This window comes from Perca flavescens, chromosome 2 (assembly GCF_004354835.1).
Source record: "Perca flavescens isolate YP-PL-M2 chromosome 2, PFLA_1.0, whole genome shotgun sequence".
Taxonomy (NCBI): Eukaryota; Metazoa; Chordata; class Actinopteri; order Perciformes; family Percidae; genus Perca; species Perca flavescens.
Window position 1 is genome coordinate 4,641,740 of NC_041332.1, and position 12,691 is coordinate 4,654,430.

Consider the following 12,691-nt stretch of genomic DNA (forward strand, 5'->3'; position numbering starts at 1 on the left):
CAAAAACGTTGAAAAAAAAAGTGCCAAAAGTGACAAAAATTTCAGAAAAAGTGAAAATGTATTATGAACCTAAATTGTTATGAGGGCCAGTTCTAAACCTGCCAGGGGCCCGATTTGGCCCGCGGGCCTTGAGTTTGACACGTGTGGTGTAAACAAATCAATAGATTAAATTACGTGACCATTTCACGAACTGCCCTGAGACTGAGTGCAGTATCTGTTCTGATCAGTTTAATATCTGATATGTCCTCTATCAGGGGACAACATAAGGGCAGCGGTGGCCGAAAGGTTAAAGAAGCGAGCTTGTGACCGGGAGGTTCAAACCCCAGACCGACAGGATAAAATCTGGGTGGGGAAAGTGAAAGAACAGCGCTTGTCCCTCCCTCATTACCACCACTGAGGTGCCCTTGAGCAAGGCCCTTAACCCCAACCACTCCAGTGGAGCTACTCAGTGGCCAGCAGGTCAGACTGGGGCTGTACCGGGCAGCTTCCAGGTATGAATATGGATCTGTGTGAATGTGATCAGGGCTTTCCTGCAAAAGAGAGGCTGCCTCTCAGGGAGCCTCCCCTGAATAAATAAAGGTTAAAAATATATATATATTTCTGTTTTGAAAGTATAGGAACCAATGCGCAGGGCCGGCCCTAGACTTTTGTGGGCCCTAAGCAGGATTTGGTTTGGGGGGACTCTCCACATTGTAACATGTTGCCACTGCACTTGGCACTTAACCAACTTGTGTATTGTAAATATTAGTTTAAGCACTCATAAATGTACAAATACACATTTAAAGACAAATGGGAGACCTATTAGCGGCAACGCTATCATTAAATAGACCGGCTCTGTTATGAGCTCTATTGTGGGACATTTCAAGCGCTCTTGGGGGCCCCTCTGGTAGCCACGGGGGTTCTTCAGGCTGTATTTCTGATTCTTCTTTCTTGGTTCTCATTTTTTACCTATTTTTAAACCTGATCCAGTGCTTTTTGCTCATCATTATTCACACTTGACACATCTGCCTGAAATAGTCACCTTTCTGCAGTCTTTGCTTGTTCTACTTCCTCTTTCTTTGCCACAAGCTGCTGTCCTCACCACGCAGAGTTCACAACAGGGTGCAGTCAGAAAGTTGGGCAACAGTGTGGACTGTGGCTTTTCCTGAATGTTTCCTTTACTTGGTTAACATGCAAAGTGGAACAAAAACTGTATTCTGTTTATTGGATAAGATGTTGTCTTTCTTTGCTGGGTCACAATTAGGGTTGCACCAAATCCAGATTTTTGGGGTTTGGCCGAATACCGAATCCCCTGGTTGAGATTGTGCTGCCTCCTCCTCCCATCCTCAGTCCATGAACCCAGTAAACACATGAATGAAGTAAACAGGGACTGTCCTTCCTTTGCCGTACCTGAAGTTGCTGCATTCTGGCTGCTGTCTGGAGATTCCTTCATGAACAACTCGTATTCTTCCAGATGTTTCAGACCAGATGTTGTAACAGCGGCCATGTTGTGTGTAGTTTAGGGTCCTCGCCACCACCAGACCAATCAGCATTGAACAGATTGAACATGTAGCAGGACTTGAATGGCCTTCTTTTGACTGAAAGTACTGCCAAACAACTTTTTCTGCTCACCAGATCCATGTCCACTTCCTCACAGCCTGCTGCATTGAACGCTCCACCTACGTAAACACGTAAACACGAAAAAAATTCTACGGTTCGTCAAAAAGCCCAGTATTCAGCCGAATCCAAATCTTGGATTTGGTGCATGCCTAATGACAATATGAGTTTCCCGTGGTGGGAGAAGTACTTCATTGTTGTCTGTGTTTGTGTGAAAATGTCTCAGAGATGTACGGTAACGAGGACGGGTCCATCCCTGCCACCTTCGAGATCCTCTACATGATTGGCTGGAAGCCTCACGAGTCTCAGGTAAGACCACAGATCGTAATGTAATGACAAACACAGCAGCAGCGAAGTCACCCATTGGTTTGTGGACTGCTGTTTTTTGAGTTAGCGTTGTCGTCGTCTAAGCCTCTGTCCCGACTGACAGGTCCTGAAGCAGCTAAAGCAGCTTCAGCGCTGGCTTCACTTCTCAGACCCGGAAAACTGGTTTAAATGTTGTGGTTGTTGTTCTTTTGTCTTTGTCAGGCCAAACCGGCGAAGAGAGGCTCGGCCAACGTGTCGTTTGGGGATTTGTCAAAGATCAGCCAGCCGACCGACACAAACACGTCGTAGAAGAGCCGACTGAACAGCTGACCCACCGCAGATTGTAAATAATAGATTTTTCTATTTTAACAGCTACTGTAATGTACTGTAATGTTGTTGTGTCTGGAATAAAGTTGAGCAATGGAAAACAGTATCGTGAGGACATCACGTTACAAGTTACGTTACATTACATTACATCATTACATGTCACCCTCGAGAATATATATATATATATATATATATATATATATATATATATATATATATATATATATATATATATATATATATATATATATATATATATATATATATTTTTTTTTTTTTTTTTTTTTTACCATACAAAGTCCTGTGCGAAAGCCCAGACAACCTCACTAAAGTAGGGATCGGGCTGAATTTTTCTGTCCGACAGACATTAAGAAATTTGTGTCCGAGCCCGACACCGTTAAAATCTCATTTTTTTATCATACTAATGACACATGTATAGGCTACTTTTTTTGTGTGGAAAGCTTTTATTAAGCAACTGTAGGAAGGCATTCAGAAATGTCAACAGATGAGCGCATCAGCACACACAGGGCAACAAGTGCACATTTCTGCTGAGCAAAGAAGAAATATATATATATATGTTGCTATATATATATATATATATATATATATATATGTTATATATATATATATATATATATATATATTTATATATATATATATATATGTTGTATGCTATATATATATATATATATATATATATATATATATATATATATACAGTATATATACCGACAGGAAATTCACTGACCGCCACAGCCAATGAGACGCTAACTTAAAAATAAACGTTGAATAACTCAGCAACAGTGGTGGAATATAACTAAGTCAGATGAAAAGAAGAAGTCACTTAAGGTCTGCAGGCTGCAGGGATGTTGCTCTATCTGCTACTCCTCGCTGGATGTGTCTCTCGCAGCTCTACTGGTGAGAATATCTTTATTTCCGTATTTTTATTACATTATGTGTCATTTAGCTGACGCTTTTATCCAAAGTGTTAAAGTGATAGCTATAGATGTCAGAGGTCACACACCTCTGGAGCAACTAGGGGGTTAAGTGTCTTGCTCAGGGACACATTGGTTGATGTATCTCAGTGGGAATCAAACCTGGGTCTCCCACACCACAGGCATGGGTCATATCCACTGAACATATCACCAACACAAATATTTATCAACATCAAATCTAATATCTTGGGCTCATATACATCATGGTGTCAATGCATAGGTCAAAGCATCCAAAGATGCTTTCATTTACCTTTCATTCATCTTGTAAAGGGACACAGATCTTTTTATGTTTTCTGATTTTTTTGTCCATCATGTGCAGAGGTGGAAAGAGTACAAACATATTCTACTTAAGTAAAAGTACTATTACTTTGATGAACTTTTACTTAAGTAGTAGAGACCTTTTTTTAATTCACTCTTTTACTCAGTCACTGACATGATTTGTACTGTAGCAAAGTAGCAAAGTACTTCAAACAAAACGTACTTTAAGTAAAAGTAAAATTACAAATTTTTAACAACTACTTTAAAAAAATAAAAGTACACAACAAAAACTACTCAATTACAGTAATGTGAGTAATTGTAATCCATTACTGTACACCTCTGGTAATGTTATTAAAGCAACAGCAACATAAAACCATGTAAAGTATTGATGAAAGTCAATATGAAATGTAAAGTTAACTTAAAAAGGAAACGCTATAGAGCTGTGTTTCTCAAATGGGGGTATGTGTCCCCCTAGTGGTACTTTAGAGGACTGCAGGGGGTACGTGTCCCCCTAGGGGTACTATGGAGGACTGCAGGGGGTATGTGTCCCCCTAGGGTACTATGGAGGGCAGCAGGGGGTACGTGTCCCCCTAGGGGTACTATGGAGGACTGCAGGGGTACGTGTCCCCCTAGGGGTACTATGGAGGACTGCAGGGGGTATGTGTCCCCCTAGGGTACTATGGAGGGCAGCAGGGGGTACGTGTCCCCCTAGGGGTACTGTGGAGGACTGCAGGGGGTATGTGTCCCAAGCCAATTAAAACATACGAGAGAGAAGTATAGGGCGAGATTGAATTATTCACTTATTGGCATCATGCCTTGGATAGAAATCTAAATGATATATATATCCAATATATTTAAATAATTTGTTAGAAGTTATGTTAATTTGTGCACATGTTAATCAATCATGTGCACAAACTCAGATGGTGTTAAACACTCAAGTACTCAAGTACTGCACTTAAGTACAATTGTTTTTACAACAGCATTTCTAATGTTTTTGGTGTTAATCATCTTCCCTAGTGAAACTACCAGGGACATTTACAGAAATGTTCACCAAATATATATCACTCGTTGCTTCCTTTTTACTTCACAGACCCACCTACATTTAATGTGCTGCAGAACACAATGGCTACTCTTCCCTGTCCTCATAAGAAGGGGGATGTAATATGGAGCCGCTACAGACATGGTGACCTCGTGATTCTGGTTACTATCACAAATGGCGAGGAGAAAACATCTGACAAACGCTACAGTTCTCTGGCAGACAACTCCCTGGTAATAAGAAATGTTACATCCTTTGATTCAACATTGTATTTCTGTAATAAAACACAAGTATATCTGAATGTGACAACTCCTCTCAACACGGTGGCCCCAAGCGCTGGAAATGTACCAGTCACACAGAGAAACAACGGACTGGGTTTCGGCATTGAACCAGACACAGAGAACCAACAACCCTCAGACTTTTGGAAAGTGGCTGTCGGTGTAGTTGTCGGCGTAGTTGTCGGTGCCGTGTTGGTGCTTTTCGTGATCTTAACTCTGAGATTCTGCTTCAAAAACAGAGCGGAGAGAAGCACTCGCAACAACAACTTGGACCAAACTGTAACCGGTGAGGCGATTTATGAGGACATTGAAGCCAACGAGGAACAGCCAAGAGGGAGAAACTCTTATTTTGAAAATCCGTACTACTGGACGAGCATCAGTGAACCGGCGAGCACCTCCACGCCACCCAGTAATAATCTGAACAGCGCTGTTAACAAGCCAACAGCTAAAGGACGCAGCGGTGAGGAGTGTGTTTATTCCCTCGCCCAAAACCCACTACAGACGGGAAGTTTTCGGTGAATAATCGGCTCTCAGTATCGCTGCAGGATTCAGTCATCTTTCACACTTGGTAGATTAATATAGACACAGGTCATCTCCAGGAGCTGGTCTACAGAAATATGATATGATATGATTTCTGGTCCGTCAGAGGGGATGATGTCTTATGAAGTTGTAGCCGTCTTAAAATGTTTGTATAAACGTAAGATAAACCTGATTCATTTTGTCGAAACTAGTTTGTTTGCTTAGGTTCAATATGGTGTAAAATATTGATTTATATTGAGGTGTTTAATTACTTTGTAAATTATTCAAAGACTATGTTTGCTTCTGACTGTTTTTTTAGATGCTAATGAAATTATTACCTTTCAGCAATTGTGTGTTTTCCCTTTTTTTTTCTATTTAAAGACGGGGTGTCAAACTCAATTTCACATCAGGGGCCAGACAAGTACACTTTATTGACATGATTTCTAATATATTTGACTATATTATTGCATGTCTTATATAGTCTTTTTCACATACAATTTGGTCCACGTAAAGTCGTAAAAAACGTCAGCAAAAAACGTCATCATAGAATTGAGCAAAAACATGCATTCTGTTTACATTTTCAAAATGAGGCCTGAATATGCAAATTTGTTGGTTGTGCAGGAATTTCTGACTCTTAAAGTCGGCAAATCTGCCAAATTCGGCTTTGAGTGACTCGTGATTGCAGTTTGCAAACATTTTCCTGTCCTTTTGGTTTGGCGCGCCAACATTTATTGTAAACCTAAATAGATTTGCAGGACAGATCAAGATTTGCAAGGGGCCGGATTTGGCCCCCAGGGACCACAGGTGGAAATTAGCAATAGTTGCTATAATCTGGCCCAAGACATATTCTCTTGTTTAACAAGTTTAATGTTTATTTGTGCATTGTCCCTGTTTCAAATAAATCAATTTCCATTTCATTTCCATTTCCATTCCAAAGGTTTTCAACATACTTACCTACAAACTCCTCGTATATTCATGTGAAAATTAAATAAACCTGGAGAAGGAGTGAGTTGTCACCGTGTCCTCTCTCGTCATCCTAAAGGCTGATTTATGTTTCTGCGTCGAATCACGTAGCTCGATCTGCACCTCCAAAAATGTGTAACTTTGCGTCGAGGCGACGCAGAACGCAAGGACTGTGATTGGTCAACCAGTTCTCACTCCGAACTCGTAAAATACAGATGTTTGGCCAGTGGCTGTCAGCGTGTGAAGTGACAAAAGAAAACGCCCTTCAGCGTGTTTGTAGAACGTACCGAGGAGAGCAGCAGCTACACGAGGTTTAGAGAGTAGTATGTAAGAGGGGAAATACCACGTAGGACTTTCATCCAGGAGACTGTCCCGTTATTACTGCGAGTCACGGAAACGTAAGCCCACCCGCGACATTTTCCTAAACTCAACAGTCCCGTTCCCGCGAGTGACGGAAACATAAGCCCACCGACGAGCGTTTCCTTAACCTAACTGCGTCAAACGGGACACCAATAGTCCCGACCAAGCGCGTTTAGTTAAAGCGCGTTATATGACGCTAAAGGAGACTTTCAGCGTCAATAACAACGACAAAGGTCTCCTGACCAAGTGTCCGTATTTTACGAGATGGGAGTGAGAATGTGTTGGATTGGTCGACTGGTGCTGTGTGTTGATAGTGGGTGTTTCCAGCAGCCTACTGTGGGTAGAGTAGCAACATGCTAGTTCACTGACATCAGCTCTGCAAATAAACTCTGACAAATACATATTTTGGCTACGATGACGGGGTTATCCGTCTGTAAAGTGTCTATCTGTCAGTAATGTTTTGAAATTAGCACTTTGCCAGCAAGCAGTACTTTGTGGGCAGTTGTGCTAAAGTTTGCTTGCTAACACAACATAAACTGTCTCTCTCTCTTTCGCTCGCCATTGTCGGAAATGGCAGAGTTTCACGATTGACCCTCGGGAAACCACACACCCCCTAGTGTTCTGGCGGTGAAATGCACCACGATGCAAAGAAAGGCGTTAAACCCCCGACGCAGAACTCTGAAAGGGTCATGGCGCTGTAGGTGCAACGGTGTAGCTATGGTGTGGAGTTGACGCAGAAGCATAAAACAGCCTTAAGGGTTAGGGTTAACTTTTTCCCCAAATTTTTGTCACGTTTTCCAGTGTTTTGATAGATTTTTGTCACTTTTATCAATTTTGTTGAATTGTTTAATCAAATGATATAAAATTTAATAAAACACCCAAATTCAATGAAAGTAGTGAACTGATCACTTGTTGAGCTTGTGAAGAATGCTGTAGGGAACCATCTACGTTACTTTTTTATTTTCTTGACAATTTGGTTGAAAGAAACCCAAATTGCTGATATAGAAACTTTTAGAAGACGGCTCAAATTTGACCTCTGAATTCTGAGGATGAAGAAAATATTTGTAGAATTTTAGAATAAAGTCTAATAATGAATTTTTAAATAAATAGGTTCTATAAGGACAATGTATTGGTGAAGAATTTAACTCATTGGGAGTGGCATTTCAGGGGGTCAGCCCAATGGTCCCACATTTCTAAGAATTTTATTTTCACTGAAAATTAAGCCCCTTGTTGTCACAGCCCAATGGTCCCACAGCCCAATGGTCCAACAGCCCTATGTTCCCACAGCCCAATGGTCCCACAGCCCTATGTTCCCACAGCCCAATGGTCCCACAGCCCAATGGTCCAACAGACCTATGTTCCCACAGCCCAATTGTCCCACAGCCCAATGGTCCCACAGCCCAATGGTCCCACAGCCCAATGGTCCAACAGCCCTATGTTCCCACAGCCCAATGGTCCCACAGCCCAATGGTCCAACAGACCTATGTTCCCACAGCCCAATGGTCCCACAGCCCAATGGTCCAACAGACCTATGTTCCCACAGCCCAATGGTCCCACAGCCCAATGGTCCAACAGACCTATGTTCCCACAGCCCAATGGTCCCACAGCCCAATGGTCCCCCCAATGGTTACTTGACAGGACAGTTTAAACTTGATAAGGGGAGAGAGAGAGAGAGAGGGAAGGACATGCAGCAAAGGGTCGCAGGTTAGAATTGAACCTGCGTCCGCTGTGGAGAGGGCCGAGTCACTGTACATGGGGCGCACGATCCACCAGGTGAGCCATCCAGGCAAAGTAGTAGGAAGGAAGACAAGAAAAGGTCCAAAGAAGGCCACACAAACATCAAATTTGGTTTTAAATAAAGGGCTCCATAAGGAACAATGGTACTACATTTCTAGGACATTTGCAAAATTAGGTCTTGTGATCCTAAATTTCCCTTCAATTTAAGCCCTATCCCCCCCACAAACTTTTAGGGTTACAAATTAATTAAAAAGGAAATGTGGGAATATAGGGCCTAATTTTGGAAAAGAAATCTTAGAACTTTGGGACCATAGGGCTGTGGGAACATAGGGCTGTGGAAACATAGGGCTGTGGGACCATAGGGCTGTGAGAAAATTGGTTTGTGGGACCATAGGGCTGTGGGAACATAGGGCTGTGGGAACACAGGGCTGTGGGACCATTGGTCTGTGGGACCATAGGTCTGTGGGACCATAGGGCTGTGGGATCATTGGGCTGTGAGAACATTGGTTTGTGGGACCATAGGGCTGTGGGAACATAGGGCTGTGGGACCATAGGGCTGTGAGAACATTGGTTTGTGGGACCATAGGGCTGTGAGAACATTGGTTTGTGGGACCATAGGGCTGTGAGAACATTGGTTTGTGGGACCATAGGGCTGTGAGAACATTGGTTTGTGGGACCATAGGGCTGTGAGAACATTGGTTTGTGGGACCATAGGGCTGTGGGACCATTGGTTTGTGGGACCATAGGGCTGTGGGACCATTGGTCTGTGGGACCATAGGGCTGTGGGATCATAGGTCTGTGAGAACATTGGTCTGTGGGACCATAGGAACGCTCTTGCATTTCAGCTGCCTTCAAGGAACTATAATTGTTGTCAAGATATAAATCAACTTGTCCTCACATGTACTGCTGATCTAATAGCCACAGTATACTACTACTACTACTTGTGGCATGTCCAACCACAACCTCGTTTGTCAGAACTTCCCCTCAGATACAAAGAAGACAGTATTTTAGTCATATGTCACTTAATGAGGTCCGCCGGCTGCAGAGATGTCGCTCTATCTCCTCCTCCTCCTCGCTGGAAGCTTCGGTCTCAGCTTGAACGGTGAGAAAATCTCATTAGTCAGCTTTTTTTATCAACATCATGTCTATATTTTTGGGCTCAATACATATTATATCTCAATGATCTACACCGGTGTACGTGAGATTTTTAGCAAAATGTATTTCAGTTACCAGACCATTGTTCCTTATGGAGCCCTTTATTTTAAACCAAAGTTGATGTTTGTGTGGCCTTCTTTGGACCTTTTCTGGTCTTCCTTCCTACTACTTTGCCAGGATAGCTCACCTGGTGGAGCGTGCACAGTGACTTGGTCCTCTCCACAGCGGACGCAGGTTCAATTCTAACTTGCGACCCTTTGCTGCATGTCCTTCCCTCTCTCTCTCTCTCTCTCTCTCTCCCCTTATCAAGTTTAAACTGTCCTGTCAAGTAAAGGCCTAAAAATGCCAAAAGAAATAATCTTAAATAAAAATATTTTTCAGTTTCAAGGCTGTCGTTTAGTAAATCTATGGGGGTACTTGGCTTAAAAACACAATTCAAAAGGGGAACATTATTGTAAATAAACTTTGAGAAACACTGCTCAACACTGAAATCATTTAACCCTAAGTTATTTATCCAGTGAGGGGACATTAAGCTTATGTTTTCTGATGTTTTTTTTTATGTGGGCATTTGATCTTTTCACACAGCCATGGCCCTGTGTTAACTTCCTGTTAGTTGATGTCATTCACACATATAGTGTGTCTCAAACCGTGCCCTTCCGTTAGTGCACTAACAGGCAGTAAAGTTAAGTTATAACTTAACGTTATTCGCCAGTGGTTAAACTGCGCTGCTGTTAGTGGAGTTCACCAAAAATATATCACTCATTGCTTCCTTTTTACTTCACAGACACATCTATAGTTAAAGTGCTGCAGAACACAACGGCTACTCTTCCCTGTCAACATAAGAAGGGGGATGTAATATGGAGCTGCTACAGAGATGATGACCTCGTGATTCTGGTTATTATCATGAATGGCGAGGAGGAAACATCTGACAAACGCTACAGTTCTCTGGCAGACAACTCCCTGGTGATAATAAATGTTACATCCTATGATTCAACATTGTATTTTTGTAATAAAACACAAGTATTTCTGAATGTGACAACTCTTCCCAACTCGGTGGCCCCAAGCGCTGGAAGTGTGCCAGTCACACAGAGTAACAACAGACTGTGCTTCACAGAGAACCAACAACCTTCAGACTTTTGGAAACTGACTGTCGGTGTAGTTGTCGGTGTAGTTGTCGGGGCCGCGTTGATGCTTCTGGTGATCTTAACTCGGAGATTCTGCTTCAAAAACAGAGCGGAGAGAAGAACTCGCAACAACAACTTGGACAAAAGTGTAGTCGACGAGACGATTTATGAGGAGATGAAACCCTACGAGAAGCAGCCAAGAGAGAGGGACTTATTTTTAAAGACCATACAACTGGACGAGCATCAGTGAACCAAAGAGCACCACGCCACCCAGTAATAATCTGAACAGTGCTGTTAAAAAGCCAATAATTAACCCTTTGTGACCATGAACTTGTCCTCTGGGGACAGAAAATTGAAAATTTTGAAAAAAAAAATTCTGTCATTTTTGTTGCTTTTATTTGGTGCTTTTAAGGCTTTTTTTAAACATTTTGTTTTATTCATGGTCAATAAACCTAATTTAAATGACATTATACCTAATTTTTGACTTGGAAAAAAGATAAATTATGAGTTATTTTGACTAATAGTTAAGATCAGAGGATGTTGAGTGAATCATAGACCATTTTATGTCGAAGTTTAGTCAGGACGCTGTTTTAGAACCATTTAAACATTTTATTTCAAATGCTATGAAATTGAATAAAACAACCAAAATGTAATGGAAGTAATCATAAGTTTATATGCAAGGAATGTTGCATTGGTTCCAAACAACGTACATCCATCCAAGTTATTTTGGGGCAATTTGGTTGTAAGAAACTGTAGTGAAAGGTTTTTATCTGTCATACTGATGTGTGATTTTTCTTTCATATATTATCCATTGCTGCATGCTTTTTATATTTTCATGACTTTATATGTATTTACTTTCATACTATACGATATTTACTGTTTTCTATATGATATTACAATATATCAGTTATAGGGATCCGTTATAAGTACTCTCTTATCTTAAGAGGCAATCGTAGATTATCCTGCCTCCGTAGTACTGAGGCTACGCAGCCCCCTCCCTCTCGTGTAGCCTTCACACTTGGAAGTACCTGGCAGAGGGCCAACTTCAATAGCCTGAAGCAGTCTTTTCTGAAAAGCTCAGACTCAGCAGTAAAAGGATTGCTGAGTCGACAAGAAATACAGTCCCTACCTCGGCATGGTCACCCATAAAAACCCTGAAGTTTCTTTGTTCGCTGACACACTTTCACAGACTGCATTGTCACTCTGTTAAACTGTCTCCTTCTACTTGCAAGAAGAATAAAGAAAATAACATAGGAAACGCCAGTGTGTCAGACAATCTTAATTTCCAGCTTCATCACCGAACAGATTTTCCACAACAAAACCCATATTTCTGATATAAAAAAACTTTAAAAACGGGACCCGAGGACAACACAAGTGTGGTGAGGAGTGTGTGTGTTCCCTCGCCCAAAACCCACTAAAGACAGGAAGTTATGGTGAATAATCAGCTCTCAGGATCATAGAAAACATAGATAAGACCTGCCTATAAACTGGTCATCTCACATCTCCATCCTGGTGAAAGAAGCTCAATACCCATTGTATTCTTTAAGGAAGCGCAGTTGTCAATTTCCCGTCAATTTCCCTGTGTGTTCAGGTGCATTCTGGGAGTATTGCTATCTTGAGGCAGCGGGAAGTGATCGCGCCATTGACCAACAAAAACCTGGTCTAAAGTCAATAACGCAGCATTTCATTGTTATTTTAACAGAGCATTAGTAAAGAGTAAGAGAGTATCTTAATATTCAGGCGATGAAACAGGTTGTTGTAAAAAATGTAATCATTGTTTTGCATGATTTGCTAATCTCTATGATGGCTTAGGAACTCTTCGCTGACTTTCTAGGGGTTCATGTCGAACGAAGTGTGACAAAAGTCGAAAGGAGTGACAAAAAAGGCAACAAAAACAAGGCAAAAAGCAACAAAAACAACCAAAAAAGCGACATTCAGTAATACAGTCAAAGATATTTTACTTTCTTCGATGTATGCATGTGAATTTTTGGCCCTTGATGTGATTCTCTTTTCTCGAGTGGCCCTAAATGAAAATGA

General features: G+C 41.6%; 1 protein-coding gene, 1 long non-coding RNA gene and 1 pseudogene across 2 annotated transcripts; all 3 read left to right on the top strand.

The window, feature by feature from the left end:
* The first annotated feature begins 204 nt into the window (after positions 1 to 204).
* Positions 205 to 259, top strand: LOC114548947 (uncharacterized; annotated as a pseudogene).
* Positions 260 to 1,797: 1,538 nt separating this feature from the next.
* Positions 1,798 to 2,332, top strand: LOC114562133 (uncharacterized). Its single transcript, XR_003693442.1, has 2 exons — positions 1,798 to 1,905; positions 2,125 to 2,332. It is a non-coding gene; the product is annotated as an uncharacterized LOC114562133 (long non-coding RNA).
* A 752-nt stretch (positions 2,333 to 3,084) lies between these two features.
* LOC114547910 (uncharacterized) lies at positions 3,085 to 5,612 on the top strand. The gene is made up of 2 exons (XM_028567441.1): positions 3,085 to 3,147; positions 4,573 to 5,612. The coding sequence occupies exons 1-2, from the start codon at positions 3,096 to 3,098 to the stop codon at positions 5,313 to 5,315; spliced, it is 795 nt and encodes a 264-aa protein (XP_028423242.1). The 5' UTR covers positions 3,085 to 3,095; the 3' UTR covers positions 5,316 to 5,612.
* The last annotated feature ends 7,079 nt before the right edge of the window (positions 5,613 to 12,691 follow it).